Source organism: Rhamphochromis longiceps, linkage group LG18, assembly GCF_057381845.1.
Source record: "Rhamphochromis longiceps isolate RC_006_pf linkage group LG18, R_longiceps_female_GT1.1, whole genome shotgun sequence".
In the NCBI taxonomy this organism is placed as follows: Eukaryota; Metazoa; Chordata; class Actinopteri; order Cichliformes; family Cichlidae; genus Rhamphochromis; species Rhamphochromis longiceps.
In genome coordinates this window covers 37,746,154-37,768,474 of record NC_140574.1, presented here as the reverse complement: position 1 = coordinate 37,768,474, position 22,321 = coordinate 37,746,154, and the positions used below count along the sequence as shown (strand labels likewise).

At 44.1% G+C, this 22,321-nt stretch overlaps 2 protein-coding genes and 1 pseudogene across 12 annotated transcripts in view; 2 read left to right on the top strand and 1 right to left on the bottom strand.

Annotated features, from left to right (window-relative positions):
* The window catches only part of LOC146648887 (dual specificity protein phosphatase CDC14AB-like), a 20,985-nt gene extending 11,300 nt beyond the window's left edge, over positions 1–9,685 (top strand). For 3 of the 6 annotated variants that reach the window (XM_085389086.1, XM_085389090.1, XM_085389087.1), the window contains 8 exons: positions 1,662–1,724; positions 2,124–2,196; positions 2,807–3,037; positions 3,125–3,263; positions 4,256–4,475; positions 4,590–4,681; positions 5,783–5,914; positions 9,514–9,685. In XM_085389086.1, the coding sequence (XP_085245212.1) occupies positions 1,662–1,724; positions 2,124–2,196; positions 2,807–3,037; positions 3,125–3,263; positions 4,256–4,475; positions 4,590–4,681; positions 5,783–5,914; positions 9,514–9,619 (1,056 nt within the window). In that variant the 3' untranslated portion in view covers positions 9,620–9,685. Of the gene's footprint in view, positions 1–1,661; positions 1,725–2,123; positions 2,197–2,806; positions 3,038–3,124; positions 3,264–4,255; positions 4,476–4,589; positions 4,682–5,782; positions 5,915–5,996; positions 7,674–9,513 lie in introns of those variants that run through there. The other 3 variants (XM_085389088.1, XM_085389089.1, XM_085389091.1) reach the window with 2 other exon arrangements.
* A 393-nt stretch (positions 9,686–10,078) lies between these two features.
* LOC146648886 (uncharacterized) lies at positions 10,079–11,432 on the bottom strand (annotated as a pseudogene).
* Positions 11,433–15,048: 3,616 nt separating this feature from the next.
* Positions 15,049–22,321, top strand: part of LOC146648885 (stonustoxin subunit beta-like) — a 25,237-nt gene continuing 17,964 nt past the window's right edge. For 2 of the 6 annotated variants that reach the window (XM_085388246.1, XM_085388241.1), the window contains exons 1-6: positions 15,624–15,769; positions 17,161–17,290; positions 17,546–17,647; positions 18,662–18,740; positions 19,938–20,139; positions 20,294–22,094. In XM_085388246.1, the coding sequence (XP_085244372.1) occupies positions 17,172–17,290; positions 17,546–17,647; positions 18,662–18,740; positions 19,938–20,139; positions 20,294–22,094 (2,303 nt within the window). In that variant the 5' untranslated portion in view covers positions 15,624–15,769; positions 17,161–17,171. Of the gene's footprint in view, positions 15,132–15,623; positions 15,770–17,014; positions 17,086–17,160; positions 17,291–17,545; positions 17,648–18,661; positions 18,741–19,937; positions 20,140–20,293; positions 22,095–22,321 lie in introns of those variants that run through there. The other 4 variants (XM_085388243.1, XM_085388244.1, XM_085388245.1 and 1 more) reach the window with 4 other exon arrangements.

Below are 22,321 nucleotides of genomic sequence, written 5' to 3'. Positions count from 1 at the left end.
AGTGAAGGCTGCCGTCACTCATGGGCAATCACTGCTCAGTTAAGCACTACTCACAAAGAGCCACACGCAGCAGGCTGTTCCACACCTAAGCCAGTAACACACTCTGACCCGCACAGAGGAAATCCACCAGAAACCTCTCCCTCCTCCTCCACACTGCTCTTCTCCAGCTTATATCACCCCTGAGGGTAATTGGTTGTAACGAGAGCAGATGAGCAGCAGGTGTGACCTAAAGGAGAAGGCAGGGGCAGAGAGAGACAAGGGGAGGGGCCAGAACGAAGGAGGAGGAGAGGGAGAAGACAACACCACGCCCACACACTCCCACAGCCTCCCAGGATGTAACAATCGGCTATGTACCACAGGCCTTCAAGCTGGCTGTAGTTAAACCTTTACTCAAAAAGCATCTCTAGACCCAGCAGTCTTAGCTAATTATAGGCCAATCTCCAACCTTCCTTTATATCAAACATCCTTGAAAGAGTAGTTGTCAAACAGCTAACAGATCATCTGCAGAGGTTTATTTGAAGAGTTTCAGTCAGGTTTCAGAGCTCATCACAGCACAGAAACAGCTTTAGTGAAGGTTACAAATGATCTTCTTATGGCCTCTGACAGTGGACTCATCTCTGTGCTTGTCCTGCTAGACCTCAGTGCAGCGTTCGATACTGTTGACCATAATATCCTATTAGAGCGATTAGAACATGCTGTAGGTATTACAGGTACTGCACTGCAGTGGTTTGTATCATATCTATCTAATAGACTCCAGTTTGTGCATGTAAATGGAGAGTCCTCTTCACACACTGAGGTTAATTATGGAGTTCCACAGGGTTCAGTGCTAGGACCAATTCTGTTTACATTATACATGCTTCCCTTAGGCAGCATCATTAGAAGACATAGCATACATTTACACTGCTATGCAGATGACACCCAGCTCTATCTGTCCATGAAGCCAGATAACACACACCAATGAGTTAAACTGCAGGAATGTCTTAAAGACATAAAGACCTGGATGGCCGCTAACTTTCTGCTTCTTAATTCAGATAAAACTGAGGTTATTGTACTCGGCCCTGAAAAGCTTAGAAATATGGTATCTAAGCAGATTCTTACTCTGGATGGCATTACCTTGGCCTCCAGTAACGCTGTGAGGAACCTTGGAGTCATTTTTGACCAGGACATGTCCTTCAACGCACATATTAAACAAATATGTAAGACTGCTTTCTTCCATTTGTGCAACAGCTCTAAAGTTAGAAATATCCTGTCTCAGAGTGACGCTGAAAAACGAGTTCATGCATTTATTACTTCCAGGCTGGACGACTGTAATTCATTATTATCAGGAAGTCCTAAAAACTCCCTGAAAAGCCTTCAGCAGTCAGTCAGATTGCCGCCCCTCCCTGAGCCTGGTTCTGGTGAACATGTGTTTCTGTTAAAAACGAGTGTTTCCTCCCCACTGTCACCAGTGTGCCTGCTCGTGGTCTGATTGTGTTTCCTCTGTAGGGTCTTTACGTACAATATTAACTGCCTGAGGTGACCGTTGTTGTGATTTGGTGCTAAGAAAAACTGAACTGAATCTGTGAAACCACTGCAGATCACTATAACACTAAACATTTCAGCCCTTTGGGGGGAGTTGTGCTTTTGTTGTGAAAATCTGTTCCTGCTCTTTTCCTCTGCAGGCATTACAACATGGTTTCCTGGATTTTGAAAGGTTCAGTGCAGAAGAATATGAACATTATGAGGTAACAGACTGCAGAGACTGTGCTACAGGTCGATATCAATGCAAACAGGACCAGGATACAGGAAGAAATAACTAACGTACGCTTGTTATTCATCCAGTTTATTTGCAGTGCTGTTAGTAACACAGTCAGGGCCAACCAAGAGCTCGTACGATGTCCAGGCCTGCCTTGGTGCACGCTGTACTTCCTCAGTTTCTCAGTTAGATTGATCCATAGCTCACCCGTCCAAGTGATAGACAGTCAGTGAAGTAAAGGTCAACAAAACTGATTTCCAATGAAAGGTAAAAGCCCGTACGTGTTCATTACTGCAGTGGTGGTATAATTAAGGTGTTCTGGATCCATGTTTTAACTGATATGTGGCTAACCTCTATCACAGTCTTTCCTTTCTTTTTGTGCTTTTAGCGAGTTGAAAATGGAGATATGAACTGGATCGTTCCGGGCAAAGTTCTGGCGTTCAGTAGCCCTCATTCTCGTGGTGAGTCAGAATCTCTAAGCTAAAAGCTAAAAGCATGCCTCCAAACCAACACCAGTGCTCACGTTGCTGGGCTGACAGAAGCCCCTCAGTGCCTGCACGTCCTGAAGCAGCTGAGAAGAGCTAACCTTACCCTGCTGTCTTCTGACGGCGTGCATTGTTTCCTGCTTAGTGCTGTCATGTTGTTACGGCTGGATTAGACGAGCCTGAACCCTGCAGTGGCTCGGGGTTTCCCATGATGCACTCATGCTTCTCCATCCCTCAGCTCTTTTTACTTTCTGTGTATTTACACCACTTTGCACGTAGTTCTTATTCCCCTCTGGCTCTCGTCCATCTCTTGTCCTGTTGTCCTCCCCCCACCCCGACCACATGAGGCAGATTGCTCCCCCTCCCTCAGCCTGGTTCTTGTTAAAAGGGAGTTTTTCTTTCCCGCTGTCAGCAGGTGCTTGGGGCCGTCCGATCGTTGGGTTTTCTCTGTATTTAACGTCTTTACCTTACAACATAAATCAGCTGACACTACGTCATTGAATCTTATTTTACGTTCGCATTAAAAACAGACGCTCGCTGATTGAAACGTATGACGTAACTCAGCTGTTGTTGACTCTGTCTCCAGGTTATCCCCTCCACACACCCGAGGCATACTTCTCATACTTTTGCCAAAATGACATAACGACCGTGGTTCGTCTGAACAGGACGTTGTATGATGGCAGGCGGTTTGAGGATGCAGGATTTGAGCACCACGACCTCTTCTTCCTTGATGGGACCACGCCCTCTGACCTCATCGTCAGACGCTTTCTGCATGTGTGTGAAAGTACAGACGGGGCAGTGGCGGTGCACTGTAAAGGTAGGACTGCAAGTCTTTATGTTTAATTGATGTCATTTATTTCTTTTATCTTAACTTTGTCTCTTTAAACACTCCATCCATTTACAGCTGGATTAGGCCGCACGGGCACTCTGATTGGCTGCTACCTGATGAAGCACTTCCGGTTTACTGCAGCCGAGGCGATTGCTTGGATCAGAGTCTGCAGACCTGGATCTATCATCGGTCCACAGCAAAACTTCTTAGAAGAGTGAGTTTGTGCCTCAGCTGTGACCGCTCAAACCAAACGGCCCACTTTCCGTGACTCCAAAGGTCTCGGTCGGAGACAATCATTAAGCTGTAGTCCGTTCAAGAAAGTACAGGAGTAATGCTGTGCACACAGACACGTCTGCAACACTTCATTAGGATAATGTCACAAAACACAAGCAGACGGCAGCTTCACCTCCAAGGTGCACGGAGAAGACAAAGATCTGACGAGGTGAAGACTCCAGTCACAGAGTATCAGGGAACCATAACGTGTTAGTGGCCTTCATCAGGGTCATTGCGTTTGTGAAGGTGTGATTGGTCCACTTGGATCTTTTTCTGTTTCCAGTCTTTTTTATTTAAACACAAGCTGTTTGACATTTTGCAATGACCCAAAAGGCGTTGGCCACTGAGTACAGCTGTTCTCTAATACTTCGAGTGTCGCTGGAGTCTTCACACAAAGCACAAGTAGATCAGGAAGGGTTTGAGGGGTCACCTTGGCCTTCAACGTCGGCAGATCTCAGTCTCATCGAGCATCTGTGAGATGTGCTGGACAAACAAGGCCCGTCTGTCCTTAGGCTGTGGCATCTATTGCTGTTAGCACACAGGATGTTTCTCCATGCTGAGGTCATGGTTGGAGCATGCTGGAAATGTTAGAAGAGAAGCAAAAGGTGGAGGTCAGGGTGGGGCATTCCCCAGGGTGCCCATGTGCAGCTGGTGGTGACTGCAGCAGTGGGAAACTGGTGGATGATGAATCGAATCGAATTTAAAAAAAGCCTGAAACTGTGATACTGCTGCAGACTGCAGTCACAGTGTGCAGCTGGTTTCTCTCCTCAGCTCTGGACGCACACTTCCTCCTTACGCCACAGTAGCGCTCTGTTGCTAATGGCTACTAGCTTTGTGTGTCTACTTACACGCTAAACCAGGATGTTGAATGTTGTACCTGCTAAACGTGATATCACAGTCAGTTTGTGGCGTGTGTTTGATGTTTGTGTGCAGGAAGCAGCACAGTTTGTGGGTTCAGGGTGACGTGCATCGGTCTAAACAGAAGCTGGTCCAACAGAGACTGAGTCGGCAGCAGCAGCTGCAGCAGCAGCAGCAGCTGCACCGCTCTGACTCTGTGCAGGGAGGCAAACAGGAGGCAGTGTCCTCGCTGCTTTCCAGCATGGATGACCTGTCAATCAACACCGTGCTCTGCAAGTCATATAGCTTGGATGAGGTCAGCGGTGTGACTTCATAGCACCTTTTCTTAATGGTTACTGCAGAATTCAAACAGGCTACTGAGTTCCGATCACAATGTTGTGTTTTCATGCTGCTAATTGTGTCTGTGCAGAATAACTGCAAAGAAGTCAGTCTGACACAGGGAGACGAACTGAGAGCACTGAAGGGAAAACGCCCACCGAGATCAGCGTCATCCTGCTCAAGGTACCAACATCTGTAATGTAATTAATGATAGATGGTTATTGTGGTCAGTGCAAGAGACACGTAGAGAATTAGCTCAAACGCTGGAAACAAAGTTTCTATTAACAAGGAGAGATAATAGACACCAATATGTTTTTGTGGATGTCAGAAAGTACGTAAGTGACTGTTGTCGAATGCTACAAAGAACGCACGCTTTGTTTGCACGCTGTCTAACAGGCAGACCGGACTGCATGAAATCCTGCTGTGTTCTCATCTGTGCAGCGTGAATGTTGTGTGTAACCTGCTCGAGCTCATGTGTCCTTCTTTGTTCTTCGGTTAAACTGAAACCTAAATGCAACAGGAGAAGTTGTTGTCTTTTGGCGACTTTAGTTATGAGTGAGATTAAGGTTCTGGAGGTTGTCAGAGTATTCCTTCTACTGCCTGACGGTGTCCTCAGCTGGAGCCAGCAGGCCTCCATCTTTACTGTACACCGTGTTGGTGGAGCACCACTTCCCCTCCTGACGCTTTGCCAGAATCGCTCCTCCTACGCCCAAGTTTTTGCTGCAGCCGCGGCCTGAGCTGCGTTTCGATTGGCCTGCCCGCTGCCTCTGCTCTCCATCCTTGGCTGCAGCCAGACACACAATCAGTAGATAATACCTCTGCTCACTACAGTTTTTGTTTGGGTCCCTGAATCCACGGCACAAATATAGCAGATATATAAGAAGCTGCCATAGTTCAAGAAACATCTTATAAAAAGTAAATAGTTACAAATCGGGGATATGAGAGCTGCGGCAAAAAGAAACCAAAGGACGACCACGAACCAAACTCACGACGTGCCTCCGGCTTCTCCTGTAAACTAACATCACCAAACTGCTAACCTGACACAACCAAGAGCTGGGCTTCCACGGAGGTTAAATCAGGTACCTCCCACACGTCGAAGCGTGTTTGTATCTCGTCTCTTGTACAGAGTGTGAGTGCAGATGTTGATTCCTGCAGTGAGCGTAGAAATCAGAAGGATTTTTGGAGAAGTTGTTCGTTGTGCTTGTTTCTGTGAAGGATCAAGTTTTATTTGCTCTTGGATCACACACACACACAAATATGAGGTGTTCTTGTTTTCTGTGTCAGGTTAAACCTGTCCAAGACTTCACACCGCTCCATCCTCCCTCCCCCGAAGCCCTCCAAAGTCCACCTCACCCCTTCTTCTACTAAGACGCTGAGACGAAGTTCCTCTACCACCACTGCTCCGCAGATCAGGAGGTTGGTGTCTGTGCTTTTGTCCTTACTAGAAGCACATTATAATAAAACCAATGTAAAATGTGATGTGCTGATGTCTCCACAGTCCCTTCAGCCTCACGTTGTTCAGCACCAGGCCAGCACTGATTCACTGACTTCACACTTGGGACGTTCTGGTCATGAATCAGCCCAGCTGATGATGGACTCGCTGGAGACTGCATCAGCTCTCTTGCACGTTTAACCCTAGAACACTATCGCTATAAATAGTAACACAATCGCTAATGCCGGGTGATTTTTACCCGATATAATATAACCAATAAAAAGTAATCAAATATATCAAAATATGACAACACATGACAAATTAGAGTGGTCTTCTTTTACTTTCAACTGTGCCATGTCTAACAAAATGAAAGAAAAACCCTCCTAAAACAAAAGAATGACTCTGGAAAGCTGGTCTTTGGTCCACCCATTCCTGGGACATTTGAGACTTCCCTGGTGAAGGCACAGGCTCCTCGACACGCAAACAGCTGCAGGAGAGAGAAATCATGTAAATGTATTTGCTCGGGTGTAAATCACCCAGCGATAGCGTTCTCGGGTTAATAGGCTGTAAATGCTTTTTTAGCCCCAATAACTACTTTTCGTTTCGACAGAGCCAACAGTTTGTCACCACTTTAACTGGTCACGTGGCCCATTCTGTGATAACAGGGCCGACACCATAAATCATCACGTCTCTTGGGTATAGCAGGCAGGTAACTGTGAAAAACTGCGGCTGCATATTGCAGATATAACATCTGCTGGATGCTGAATGCCCCGCTGTCACAATCATTTTGCTGGAAGCAAAGGACACGTGTAGGTGCAAACACCAAACAACGCTTACAGGGGAGGTCGTGGCCCGAGGACTGAGTCAGACCATCGCCAAGAGCAGTCTGGGTGCTTCTGATAAACGGCTGCTGCCATTTGTCCATCCGAAGTTCAGAACCACAGGATGTAGACGGCCTGAAGCAACGTCTTGGTTGCGGAAACACAGACCTTTAGAAGTCGTACCAAAATCCACGCCTTAAACTTTGGCAGATCACATGATGGACCTAGCTTATTTGGCACGTTGTTGTAATGTTGTCTCCTCGTTTTCAGTACTTTAGTAACCAGGTTGGGTCAGAGAACCATAGCAAACCACATCTTTTGTAAGAGATTGGTGCAGATTGTTCAAGAATTAACAACTGGACGCAAAATTGTCTTGCAAGACCAAGAGTGACACACTGCTTCTGCTACAGATGTTATTTATATTCTCCCAGATTTCATCGATAAAGTATGACAAACTTATATTTGTTGGTCTGTTAATGTTCTAATGATGCAGAGCGAGGGACACAAAGCCACGACGTGCTTATAATGCACTGTGAAAGCCTCTGAGCACACATGCTGGCAATGAAAGAGGAAATCAGTAAAATGAAGACAGAGATTCTGATGTTTCACGTCAGACTGAACACGGCACGCACACTTTATTTCACAGGTCATTCACATTCATGCACTGGATTTGTCAACAGGACTTTATCATACATAAAGCAAACTCACTATGTTCAGCTTTGCACTATTTCTTTCTTGCAGTAAAATTCTTAACATGCAAATGATGTTCAGCTTTGAGCGTGTTGTTGCTGTCATGCTTTCCTGTATCTGACTGTGTGACAGCAGCTCAGATGTGCTGTCTGATTGGTAGTTTACTCCAAAGGAGGGAAACCAGCTAATGCTAGTGTGAAGTGCTAAAATCAACAATAAAGTCCAAGTAATGACGAGATAATGACTCATGCTTCTCTTTGTTATCATCACACTGTCATTGTGTCATAACCTTCACTGAAAGTCACCTGACACTGCTGTGGGACGCTGTGGGACGCCGTGGGACGCTGTGGGATGCTGTGGGACGCTGTGGGATGCTGTGGGACGCTGTGGGATGCTGTGGGATGCTGTGGGACGCTGTGGGACGCTGTGGGAAGCTGTGGGACGCTGTGGGATACTGTGGGACGCTGTGGGATGCTGTGGGACGCTGTGGGACGCTGTGGGATACTGTGGGACGCTGTGGGACACTGTGGGACGCTGTGGGATGCTGTGGGACGCTGTGGGACGCTGTGGGATGCTGTGGGATACTGTGGGACGCTGTGGGATGCTGTGGGACGCTGTGGGATGCTGTGGGATACTGTGGGACGCTGTGGGACGCTGTGGGATGCTGTGGGACGCTGTGGGACGCTGTGGGATACTGTGGGACGCTGTGGGATGCTGTGGGACGCTGTGGGACGCTGTGGGATACTGTGGGATGCTGTGGGACGCTGTGGGATGCTGTGGGACGCTGTGGGATGCTGTGGGACGCTGTGGGACGCTGTGGGAAGCTGTGGGACGCTGTGGGATGCTGTGGGATGCTGTGGGACGCTGTGGGATGCTGTGGGATGCTGAGACTGTGGATTCCATGTGCTTGGTATCATTTGGGGAATTTAATGACCAAAACATCAGAAATAACTGAGGCGACTCTATAAGGGAATCCCCTCTGTTGACACTGTACTGAGTCAAAAGTATAAGGAACTGAGCTACATGGATTACCTGCACATACACTGACCTACGTATATGAAACAGTACTGTACCATATATGTATAACAGGGCCTCTTAAACTAAAATCCTGGCTGTATCCTTACTGTAGTTAAGTTAAATACGTCCTCTATAGTCTCCAAATCATTGTCTGGTTGGGACACTTATATTTGTTGGTCTGTTAATGTTCTAATGATGCAGAGCAGGGGACACACATATATATATATATATATACACACACATATATATATTTATATATATATGTGTATATATATGAGTATATATGAGTATGCATTTGAAGTACACTTCAAATTGGGACAGCCGTCGTCGCGTGGCGGTGACGTAATCGCACTTAAAATGTGTACTTCAAGCGTGCAGACCCTGAATTGGGACACAGCCTCAGTGTTTCAGTCATAAAAACACTTCCTGTCTCCGCGGGGGCCCATCACGTATAGGTGTAACGGAGAAACAGCCAATCAAATCGCAGCTTTTCAGGCATTGGAAAAAAAAAGATTGTTTTTTACACTGAACTGTCTGAGCGCGGGTTCGAGTCCTGGTTGGGACAAAGGTTGTGTTACATTATCAAAAGTTAAACACCATTTTCAATCTACTTATTGTGGATAACATTTATTTTTTAATTTTTAGTTCATTATCATTTTATTTATATTATATAGTGTTATGGCCTGTGGAGCAATTTTTCTGCACCTATACTGTCACAAAGTGCATAACTCAGACTAAACTGTATCATCACAGTCTTGAGATGATACATAGCAGACATATAGTCTACAATTATGGAGACATCCAACTTTTAATACAAAGACTAAAGCTAAAACTATAATACAGATACATTCTGATGACATAGAACATGAAGCTTATACATAATTTCAATAAGGCATGTCTGTGATAAATCATCTGTCTGCTTCCTGGTGGCTGTTAGTTTATGTCTATTCATTTTCCAGCACAAACTCAGTACTGACATCGTTGCTTTATTCCAGTCATGCTCTTGCCAGCCTCCACTCTGCATGCTTTAAATCGGTTGCTCTTCTGCATTTCAGATCTGCAGCCATGCAGCCCGCCTCCTCTCCTTTCTCCTCCTCACCGTGGTCACTCAGAGCCCTGTCCCAGCCTCCATCTTCATCTTCATTACTATCAGCATGTTGACTCTGGGGTGGTGGTTGTGCAACATCCTGTCACTGCTGGGATTCTTTCTGCTATGATGGCTCATAAATGCCAAACAGTTACATTTATTTCTGTATCTCAATAAATCATGTTGAGTTTTTCCACGTGATCTCTCCTTATTGAATTACTTTTGTAGATAAGCTTCAAGCTAGCAAGCAACAATACCTACATCAAATATATTATCACCAGAAGTGAGAAACTGTCTGCAGCTCCAGCTGTGCTGCATGTATTAAAGATAACGTCAGACATTGTGTGGGGGTCATGTCTGACACAGGCTGTACAGTCACACAGATAAAAGACAGCAGTCATGTTTCTAATAATATAAATGAAAACAGAAAGATTATGAAGATAAAAGCTGTGAGACTGCTCTAGGATGACTTGTTATCATTACATGAAGTGATTTAGAAATAATATGTAAGCTTTCAGGGCAGCGCTCACAACTTATTTAAACTGATTACCTGATGGGGAGCACACACAGATATAGAAACATATAGGTGAACTCTAAGAAGAAAACTGTGTTGATATTTTTGCAGAAAACTATTTATTTACACTTTTATATTTACAATCAGTTTATATTTATAGAAACAAAAGAAACATTCACAACTAGAACAAAACTGTCTTATATACAAAATCAACTGTTTCTCCCTTATTTACTGTTTTCTTCCACCATACAGCCAGCATACAACCATGCTATTAGAGGAACATCACTGGAACGTGGCCAGAACACACAAAAACAAGAACAAGACAATATATAAAAGTTCAAGTTCAGGCTCAGCTTTGCAGAGAAAACAATTGTACTCCAGTTCTGAAACCTTTCATTTGAAAACCTGTTTGCTCCTGAAGATCCTCTGGGTGTGGACCCTGCTGCTGCTGCCACAGTGACTAGTTATGCAGAGACAGAGGCATATGAGACAGAAACAGACTTAGCCATTATCACGTCTGACATGTAGTAATAACGCAGTACTTACAGCTCTGCATGTGTACTTTTACAGGTGAGATGCTCGGCATTGTGTCCTCCAGGTTTTCATCCTCATCCATCCCTGTGATGGAGGCAACAATTGGACAAATATGTACTGAATTTATATTTCATGTCAACAATGTTATTAAAATATTATTAAAACAACTTACCAAGAGGTTGTTTAGTTGGGGCGTTTGTAGTAGCAGGCGCAGACTGCTACTTCTTCCGCAGGCACTGCTGCAGCTCATGCAGCCGTGTTCCTTGACTGCAGCTCTTCCTCATGATAAGGTCTGCATAGCCGTCACCTCTGCCGTCCCAAATCTCCTTCCAGGTGCTCTTGGCTCGTGAGCCAAAGCCAACCAGCTGATCATCCTCAGAGGCTTCTGCAGCAACACTTACTCTGCTGGTCTCGTAGCTCAGAAGAGTTTTTATCTCTGCAAAGCTGAGGGCTTACTGTACAAATGAATGCAAGCTCTCCTTGCCATGCCCTTCTTCCACAGAGGTCCCTGCAGCCTCTTGCTTCTGGAGATCTTTGATCAGGTACATGGTGTCCCCGACATCATTCTCCAGAAGCCACCGGAAAGATTTCCCTTTATATTTTCCAAACTGCAGGATGTACTCTCCCTGCACTTCCTTCATGTCAGAGGCATCCCCTCCTCTCTGATAGATGACAGTCAGAGCATCGTCCTCCCTCACAGGTGCAGACTTGTCCTGAAGCTTGGGGTCATTTTTAATCCTTCGAGCTTCTTTTGACGAGTCCTGGAGAAGGTATCCAAGTGGCCCCTTGTGGAACGCCACAGAGATTTTCCCTGGATATGGCGCAACTTTCTTCTGCATCTTGACATGCAGTGAAAAAATAAACAATTATATTAAACAAAATTGATTCCAAACACAAACAAAGACATTCCAGGTTATAATCTTGCTGCTGGGTTTAGACAGCAGGATGCAGGAGAACAATAACGAGACACAATTTGAAAGAACATTGACAACATTTGTGATAAAAGTGTTTTTTACTCCAGGTATAACAAACTGTTCTGTCTGTAAATAAAAACCTTTCATGGTTGAATGATTATTGGCATATCTGCAAAATTTGTGGTAACTGCTTAGTAGTCATGGCACATAAGAATTGCTGGTAGATTCCCGCGCGGGAGCCTGGGATTGTTTAGCTAAACGGCCTAAACCATTTCTCTATGGTAGTGCTAAACTACGGTGGCCCCTAGAGACAAAGCACGTACAAACTCAAAAACACATGCAAACTCAAAAACACATGCAAATTCAAAAACACAACGGAAGTGCTCCAGGACGCTAGGGGCAGTGTTGAGCTCTATTTGCAAAATAAACGGCAAGTTTGTCTGTATGGGACGGTCTAGTCTCCGTCGCGCTTCCCAGGTTGCCTAGCAACCATGATACTAACCGCTGGAAACGTGTCATACAACTTGGTTTGACAGAAATGAAGGAGAACATATTTTGTTCATTTGTTTGTTTGTTTCTACAAGAGCTTTGTGTGATTTGATAAGTATCTGAGGCTGAGACCACAGGACAGTAAAACATGATTTTTGGGCTTCATTTCTGTACTGAACAGTCATTTAAGATTAGTTAGTAAATAACAATTAGCTAATGTTGTTCATGAGACTAAAGTCATCTCACTTTGGTAATGTAAATATAATATGGCCAATATTATAGTTATTATATTAATCATTATTAGCTATTACAGCAGTGAACATGAACTCTGTGTCAAATACTGAGCCTCAGTACAGATTCAAGTTGCAGTTATTTATATGTCTTATCACCTTAAATCTTCACTCAAAGACAAGTATCTTTGACAGTGCATATATAGGTGTATCATATATAAGAGACAAATGTTGTTCCTTCAGTATGTTGGCATTACTAAATTTGGCTCAATGCTTACATACATGTGTAAAAAGAAAATGTACAAGCTGTGATAACTGTGTCTGATAGAATGAAGAGTCGACTGATATATGAAATATTCCTTTATTGGGTGTGAAAATCAGACCATGTCATAACTGCTGTAAGTCACACAGAATAGACATCAGAGCCTTAAACAGGCTGACGTCTGCTAAATGGGTCAAACTGGGCAGAAAGTCTACAAACACATAACATCCTTATAGAATATGATGTAACACTATAGATCAACTTAGCTCAGAATATATAAAGCATATAAACAGTTACAGCAATATGATGCAACAAACACAGCAGCTACTGATCCAAAATACTCAAAGCTTCATAGAACTGGAACCAACATTTATTTTAGCTCCATTCTGCTGCTGATACAGACTTTAGGTTTCTGAACATTAAACTTGTTGCTGCCTTTCATAGTGTGTAACTTGAAGGCCCTGAGTACTCTGAGTACTTTCTCCCACACTGGAAACACTGGAATGACAACATTATTTGAACATTACCTAATAAGACTGATTCAGCACAGACAGTTAAACTTTCCTAGCAGTCCTTCACAAACAGGGAACAGTCTGTCTATTCTCTCCATCTGTCAGCTGCTGCTGGCTCTTCCTCCTCCTCTTCCTCACACACTGCTGAGTTTGTCCTGGTGGATCATCAGGGCTGCAAAGCCTCACAGATGATGTGCAGCAGTGGGTCCCTCAGTCTGTCCTCACTCTGGACACTTGCAGTCATCACACATGGAAATCAAATGTGTGATAAGCTGCAGGATTCAAACACAAGTGTAACTTATAAACACATGTTCATACTTTTATTCCACAATCAGAGAGAAAGAAACAGAGAGAGAGTGCAGGACAGACAGACAGGTGACAGTCTCAGGTGTACACACTGCTACACAACAGCACCAGAGAAGCAGGATTTAGTGTTTGTGTTATTACGAAACAAGAAGAGTTCCAGATGGTGCAGTGGACACATGTGTGACTGCTGTGATTAAAGCATCTTTCTTTCAGCTTAACGAGTGAACCGTCAGCTCGTTCAAACACACGTTAAAGTCCGTTTGGCTCGACACCACCGAACAGAGGCAGCAATATAACACAGCTAACATTAACAGTGCAGTGGATCCTGCTTGTGCCGTGATGTTCAGGACTGCAAACCGAGCAGCATCACTGACTTTCAGCTTGTTGTGTTTGTGGATATATGACTGACTTTAATTATCTACAAAATCATCACAATCTCTGTAAGATTAAGGTCGACTATATATTTTTTTTTAAAGTAAAGGCTTTAAAACCAAGTTAATTCTGAAAGTACAAACATCGCTAATGTCAACTTTCCCGACATGTGGCCAACAATAATGGTTTCATGTTCTTCATTAAAAAAATATTTGCGCATTAATAAGTGACATAATATTCAGTACTTACTTCTGAAAGTTTACTCTTCCTCCGCTCCGCTTCCACTGTTTTTTTTTTCGGCAAAATTATCCACACCACCACCGCACTATGAAGTCTGGGATATGTTGGGCCATGAAGGCTACACCGACCCATCCTTAAAATTCAGGGAAATTAAGGACTCATTTCAGGGCCGCATTTCGGGCAGCCTTTGAATTCGGAAAGCCTTCTCTTGTGGCTGTGAGGTAATCGGCCTTAAAATGCGGCCTTTAAGGCTGCAAACCCCAAATCCGGTCATTGGTACTTCCTGGCTTGTGTAGTTACTAGGTAACAAAAGCTCAACACTGCCCCTAGCGTCCTGGAGCACTTCCGTTGTGTTTTGGATTTTGCAAGTGTTTTGGAGTTTGTACGTGTTTTGGAATTTGCAAGTGTTTTTTAGTTTGTAAGTGTTTTGGAATTTGCAAGTGTTTTTTAGTTTGTAAGTGTTTTGGAATTTGCAAGTGTTTTTTAGTTTGCAAATGTTTTGGAGTTTGTACGTGTTTTGGAATTTGCAAGTGTTTTTTAGTTTGCAAGTGTTTTGGAGTTTGTACGTGTTTTGGAATTTGCAAGTGTTTTTTAGTTTGCAAGTGTTTTTTAGTTTGCAAGTGTTTTGGAGTTTGTACGTGTTTTGGAATTTGCAAGTGTTTTGGAGTTTGCAAGTGTTTTGGAGTTTGCAAGTGCTTTTTAGTTTGCAAGTGTTTTGGAGTTTGTACGTGCTTTTTAGTTTGCATGTGTTTTGGAATTTGCAAGTGTTTTTTAGTTTGCAAGTGTTTTGGAGTTTGTACGTGTTTTTTAGTTTGCATGTGTTTTGGAATTTGCAAGTGTTTTTTAGTTTGCAAGTGTTTTGGAGTTTGCAAGTGTTTTGGAGTTTGCAAGTGTTTTTTAGTTTGCATGTGTTTTGGAATTTGCAAGTGTTTTTTAGTTTGCAAGTGTTTTGGAGTTTGTACGTGTTTTGGAGTTTGCAAGTGTTTTGGAGTTTGCAAGTTTTTTGGAGTTTGTACGTGCTTTGTCTCTAGGGGCCACCGTACTAAACCACTACGGGTGTAATATACTTTTGGCCACTACGGTCTTCCGGCGCTGTTGCGAGTTTGAGATGCGGCGGCACTTTTAAAAAATCTCCTCTTTTACGTTTCGGGAGAGAAAATAAGTAACTCAACGCTCGCAACACATCCCAACGCTCCTCATTCATTGATCAAAGGTAAGAAACGTCGTTTGAAATAAGAGTAAACCAACAGAATACATTTACAGGTGTATATTACAGGTAACAGGTGTGTTGCGATTGCATTTACGAAGCATCCATCGGTCAGTGGTTACACTGAAATCATGCAGTTTGTGCTTTGACCTCCAGAGGGCGACAAATCAGCACAGACAGAGAGCTCCATTCAAACTTTGCTGCCATCAGGAATAATTCTTCAAATATAATCATCAGTGTTTGAGCAGTTCTGATATCAGGGACAATCTAGACATGTGTGACAATACTGAACGTGTCACATGACACACCTTAAACATCATGTGATCCACTCTCAGTCTGCACTTTCATTCATGACTTCAACAGGTTGAAATGAGCTTTGAACAAACATCAGTTCAGTGGTGAAACATTCAAACGCAGCAGGAAGAAGAACAACAAAGTGATGACAGATGTTTGTGCTTCAAACTGGAAAACCAGCAGAAATAAATCACAGCCTGCCAGAGGTTTAGGAGTTTCTGAGGTGCACCTGAACGCAGCATAGTGTTTCAAAGCCCCTGATTGTCTTCAAACGCCGCATTAGGCTGAAAGTTTACTTTCACTTCCTGAACTTCGTGGAGTGGCGCTTGTTGTTGGTGTGTGAAGAAACTGTAAGTTTGCTTTGTTTCCTCCTTTAACAGTTTGTCTTTAGGAACTTTACTGTTTGTTCAGCTCATGTTTGAGTTCTTCACACAACAAACTGTGTGTGTTTGTATTAAAGTCAGTGTGTAATGTTTCCTGGCTAACATCAGCTGTGTGCAGCTTAGTTCAGCACAAATCTGCCGCTCCATAGTTCACGGTAACGGACTCACAGCTGGACCAACGAGGCCGAGTGTGTCCGCCACTCTGAGCTACGTTCGTGTTTGTGTACTTGTAGTTTGTACTTTGTGAGTTCACTCAGAGGACGCAGCGTACGTGATGACGTCACAGCCCTTTACCTCCTTTACTGTCACTGTGATTAATATTTACACACCACACGAGACACCTGACAGCATGCTAACGCTAAGCTAACGCTAAGCTAGCCAAGAACCCAGAGTGATGTTAAGGCTGAGTAAACACTGACCCCAGACCAGCACCGTGATAAAGTGAGCTGCTGCTGCTGAACCTGAACAGGTAACAAAGTGATGAGCAGTCAGGCTGCAGGTTTCTACCTGTTCATGTTTCCACAGTAGAATCACTTTGAAGTGTCTTTGTGCTGTTTCATCTTTGATTTGTGTTCATAAACACTCAGAGAAACATCACGTGACCTCATCAGGATCTGTGTTGGTGTGTGGGGCTGTACCTCAGCTTTAGATTATGGTGATTATAAGACAGTGTTTCAGCTCATTTTACACAGTAACATGAAAGTACTGTTATGAGGAGTAATGACGTAACATACTCCATTACTTTTAATTAAAGTGTTCTGTGTAATATGTGTAATAATGACTTTTTTGAGTAACTTCATCTCTGTCAATAACAACATTCATACGTGGAATAAAACCACATCAGTGGATCATTGCTGGAGCTGCCTGGACTTCAGTCTTCAGCATCTCAACCAACAGCATCGACATGCTGCTCCAGATGTCTGTGCTCCAGATGTCTGTGCTCCAGATGTCTGTGCTCCAGATGTCTGTGCTCCAGATGTTTGTGCTCCAGATGTTTGTGCTCAAGTGATCAGACTCACAGTTTCATCCTTGAAATAAGTGTTTATATTGTTGACCCACCATTGATCATGATCAGTGGTGGGTCAGCGACATGCTTTCTTTCCGTCTCAGGTTTAAATATCTGGGACTCTCCACCGTTTGGTTTTAAAACTGAGGAAGCTTCTCGGATGAAACGTCTTCCAGAAACTTAAAGACGTCTCTTTTCTTTCCAAGCTCCTTAGATCACATGACCTGGATGACTGAACCTACAGACATATTGACCTGGTTTCTAGGTCACATGACAGGTCAGAGGTCAGCGACTGTAACTCGGTTACTCCTGTTAATGTGAACTCACTGAGTGTTTGTGGTTTACCTCTCAGACTGACTGAAGATGATGATGGAGGAAGAGGAGGACAGAGCAGAGTCTGCAGGGTCCAGCTGTCCGTCTGTGAGGAGTGACTGGTCCAAAGGCGACGTTCCAGACTTCAGTGGTGAACCTGGAGCAACGAGGTCAGAGAGCTGAACTCACTGAGTAACAGAAATAATTCTGCACTGACATTATAATCAGTGTTGACTCTGGTTGATTGTCTGACTGTGTTTGTGAGCTGAGAGGAAATGAAAATGAGTTTGTAACAAATATCAGTTTTGTCCAGTTTTCCTGTAAAAAGCTGAACTCTAATCTAAGAGGATGTTACTGACAGGAAACAGCTGCATTATCTGCAGTCTGTGTCATCACAGCTGCTTCAATCATGTTTGTGTCTGCAGAGGTCAGAGGTCACAGTCTGCAGGGTCCAGCTGTCCGTCTGTGAGGAGTGACCGGTCCAAAGGTCTACCTCCACACTTCAGTGGTGAACCTGGAGCAACGAGGTCAGAGAGCTGTGATGACTCCTTTACATGTTTGTGTTTCCTGGATAAATATGACCTGAAACATCCTCAGATTGTTACAAAGATTCATTAAAAAGAAAACAATGAAAGAGAAAAGATCCAAATGTTCGACTTGGTCATTTGCTGTTTGAGGACAGTGATGCTCATATCTGTGGGGAAAGTGTGACCTGAGTGGGTTCATGTTTGTCTTTAAAGAACAGAGCTGCTCTGATTCTCTTTGTGTCTGATCTGTTAAACAGTCTGAGAGGTCACACAGAGACCCAGCAGCTAAAGCCTGGATCATACTGGCTGCTGTTACTCCATCAGGACAACACTGAACCACAGTGCTGTTCATGGAAATCAGTGCAGCTTTACACTGTATCACCAAAGTACTGACTCGTCTGCCTTCACACACATGTAAACTTGAGTGACATCATATTCTGAGTCCACAGCATTTATGGTAAATGGTAAATGGCCTGTATTTGTATAGCGCTTTTCTAGTCCCTAAGGACCCCAAAGCGCTTTACACAACCTGTCATTCACCCATTCACACACACACACACTGGTGATGGCAGCTACAATGTAGCCACAGCCACCCTGGGGCGCACTGACAGAGGCGAGGCTGCCGGACACTGGCGCCACCGGGCCCTCTGACCACCACCAGTAGGCAACGGGTGAAGTGTCTTGCCCAAGGACACAACGACCGAGACTGTCCAAGCCGGGGCTCGAACCGGCAACCTTCCGATTACAAGGCGAACTCCCAACTCTTGAGCCACGATCGCCACATTTAATATGATGTCAGCCAAGAGTTCAACATATAACAGCTTAAACTGTTCTGAAAAGGTTTTTTCACAGGTTAAAAAGTGTTTACGGGATTTTTAACAGTTCTTTCAGAAGCACATACGTGAGGTCAGACACAGGGAAGCAGCAACACTGACTGAACACAGCTTTTAGAGGCTAAATTCACATTTTAATAATGAAAGTGGCTTCATGTGTGTGTCCATGGTTCATCCACAGAGTGGAGCAGCAGAGCTCAGAGGGTCCCAGTGGTCAGTCTGCCCAGCAGCATCAAACACAGCTGGACTCCATGTTTATGGTCTGTACATGTACAACAACTACTTTATTATTAATATTAATACATTTGTTTATAGGTCCCTTTCAGAACACCAAGGACTCTGTGGACTAAATGACCAAAAGAAACAAACTTTGAAATCAGACGGTGCAAATGTGATCACAGGGAAACGTTTTAAACATCGAGGCTTTAAACAGAAACCAAAGTGAAACAGTTTGTAGTCGAGATCAGTGGGAATGAAGCTGAATAACTGTTTCTTCAATAACTCTGAGAAATAAATGACAAATATGATGGAAATTAGCAGCATTAGCACTTACTAATGATGTGAGTCGACACTCTGCTGTATTCAGACGACCACATTAGGTGGTGTAATGGAAACCAGTGGATCCAGTCCAGTCGTGGCGACCTGTGGCGAGTCGATCTGAGCAGCTACTAATGGAAACGGGGCCATAGATGTGTTTGTGCTTAATAACAGTGAATCACAGGATTTTTACATTACAGTTAAAATCTCATGTTGTTTGTTAAAGTGTGCAGTTCAGGGTGTGTTACTAAAACTGTGGTTTGCTCACTTTCCAAAGACCCAGCCCCCATAAAAAGCAGCCAATCAGCTCTAAGAGTTACACACACGTGTAAACCAGAGCAGCAAATCAGGTCCAAATGTGTTGTTCACAGTGAGTGGATCATCAGTGTGCTGCTATGTTAACATCCTGCAGCAGGATGTGTTTGGTCAGCTGGTTCACATTTCCTCAGGACCTTCTTGATGTGATGTTCTTCTGCCTCCCTGGCTGCTGTGTCTGTGGGGATGGCGTTCGCTCTGTGTTGTAGCGTCCTGATGACGCCCAGCTCCAGTGGATGATGAGAGTCAAACCTTAAATACTGATCTGTATGTGTAAACAGAGTGAACCTTTAAGACCAGCTGTCTGTACGATCAACTCTGTCACCTATAACATCGCCAAGTTTCTGGCTTCGATCATCAACCTGTTGGTAGTTCAGCTCTGAACACCAGTGAAATGTTTCTCCCACTGAAATCGCTGCATTCATATGAACAGAATCAGCGTTTTGGGACCGTGGAGTTGTGGAGAAATTCTCAGTTAATCAGATAAAGTCAAACTTATAATTGGTGAGGAGATCGTGGATGATATGCTTCTTGATTGTAAAGAAGTGGATGTTGTGTGGACTGAAGTTCAGAGTGGTGGGTCATTCATAAATATTCTGTTCCAGCTGCTGGAGGACAACATCATCACGTTTGTGAAGAACGAGCTGAAGAAGATCCAGAAGGCTCTGAATCCAAATAAGCCCCAGTGCTTGGAGTTTCAGAGGGAGGATGATGAGCAGAGGAGCAGCAGAGAGGCATTTGTGAAGATCACAGTGGACTTCCTGAGGAGAATGAAGCAGGAGGAGCTGGCTGACCGTCTGCAGAGACGTAAGAGGATTTCTTACTTAAGGTTTTAAGCTGTTAGATAAATGAGACACTCATGACACCAGTGTGTTCAGTCATTTCTCAGTGGGTCAGAAAATGTCGTCAGCGATTTGTAAAATATGATTGTTGAAGTTGTATTTTTATTATTATTATTCAGAATTTCCAGCTGCTGTTTGTCATCGTAACCTTAAATCCACCCTGAAGAAGAAGTTCCAGTGTGTGTTTGAGGGCATCGCTAAAGCAGGAAACCCAACCCTACTGAATCAGATCTACACAGAGCTCTACATCACAGAGGGAGGGACTGCAGAGGTCAATGATGAACATGAGGTCAGACAGATTGAAACAGCATCCAGGAAACCAGACAGACCAGAAACAACCATCAGACAAGAAGACATCTTTAAAGCCTCACCTGGAAGAGACGAACCAATCAGAACAGTGCTGACAAAGGGAGTGGCTGGCATTGGGAAAACAGTCTTAACACAGAAATACAGCCTGGACTGGGCTGAAGACAAAGCCAACCAGGACATCCAGTTCATATTTCCATTCACTTTCAGAGAGCTGAATGTGCTGAAAGAGGAAAAGTTCAGCTTGGTGGGACTTGTTCATCACTTCTTTACTGAAACCAAGGAAGCAGGAATCTGCAGCTTTGAAGACTTCCAGGTTGTGTTCATCTTTGATGGTCTGGATGAGTGTCGACTTCCTCTGGACTTCCACAAAACTACAATCCTAACTGACCCTAGAAAGTCCACCTCAGTGGATGTGCTGCTGATAAACCTCATCAGGGGGGAACTGCTTCCCTCTGCTCACCTCTGGATAACCACACGACCTGCAGCAGCCAATCAGATCCCTCCTGATTGTGTTGGCATGGTGACAGAGGTCAGAGGGTTCACTGACCCACAGAAGGAGGAGTACTTCAGGAAGAGAATTGGAGATAAGAAGCAGTCCAGCAGCATCATCTCCCACATCAAGACTTCACGAAGCCTCCACATCATGTGCCACATCCCAGTCTTCTGCTGGATCACTGCTACAGTTCTGGAGGATGTGCTGGAAACCAGACAGGGAGGACAGCTGCCCAAGACCCTGACTGAGATGTACATCCACTTCCTGGTGGTTCAGGCCAAAGTGAAGAAGGTCAAGTATGATGGAGGAGCTGAGACAGATCCACACTGGAGTCCCAAGAACAGGAAGATGATTAAGTATCTAGGAAAACTGGCTTTTGATCAGCTGCAGAAAGGAAACCTGATCTTCTATGAATCAGACCTGACAGAGTGTGGCATCGATATCAGAGCAGCCTCAGTGTACTCAGGAGTGTTCACACAGATCTTTAAAGAGGAGAGAGGACTGTACCAGGACAAGGTGTTCTGCTTCATCCATCTGAGTGTTCAGGAGTTTCTGGCTGCTCTTCATGTCCATCTGACCTTCATCAACTCTGGACTCAATCTGCTGGAAGAACAACAAACAACCTCCAAGAAATCTAAATTATTTAACAAACCAAAACTTCAATCTCTCCACCAGAGTGCTGTGGACAAGGCCTTACAGAGTCCAAATGGACACCTGGACTTGTTCCTCCGCTTCCTCCTGGGTCTTTCACTGCAGACCAACCAGACTCTCCTACGGGGTCTGCTGACACAGACAGGAAGTAGCTCACAGACCAATCAGGAAACAGTCCAGTACATCAAGAAGAAGCTCAGTAAGAATCTGTCTGCAGAGAAAAGCATCAATCTGATCCACTGTCTGAATGAACTGAATGATCGTTCTCTAGTGGAGGAGATCCAACAGTCCCTGAGATCAGGACGTCTCTCCACAGATTATCTGTCTCCTGCTCAGTGGTCAGCTCTGGTCTTCATCTTACTGTCATCAGAAGAAGATCTGGATGTGTTTGACCTGAAGAAATACTCTGCTTCAGAGGAGGCTCTGCTGAGGCTGCTGCCAGTGATCAAAGCCTCCAACAAAGCTCTGTGAGTAAACATGTGATCAGGCTTTATTTATAACATAAACAGTATCATGTGTGATGGACCCTTAAAAACTTAAACATATTTATTTACATGATCATCAGCACTAAATACAGTATATTATAGTTAATGTTTGATGGCAGCAGTAAATGTCAGAGTGTCTTAAACATATCTGGGTGTCAGCTTTTATCAAAGTCACGTCCAGAATCATCCTGTAAGTAAACTTTATTTAA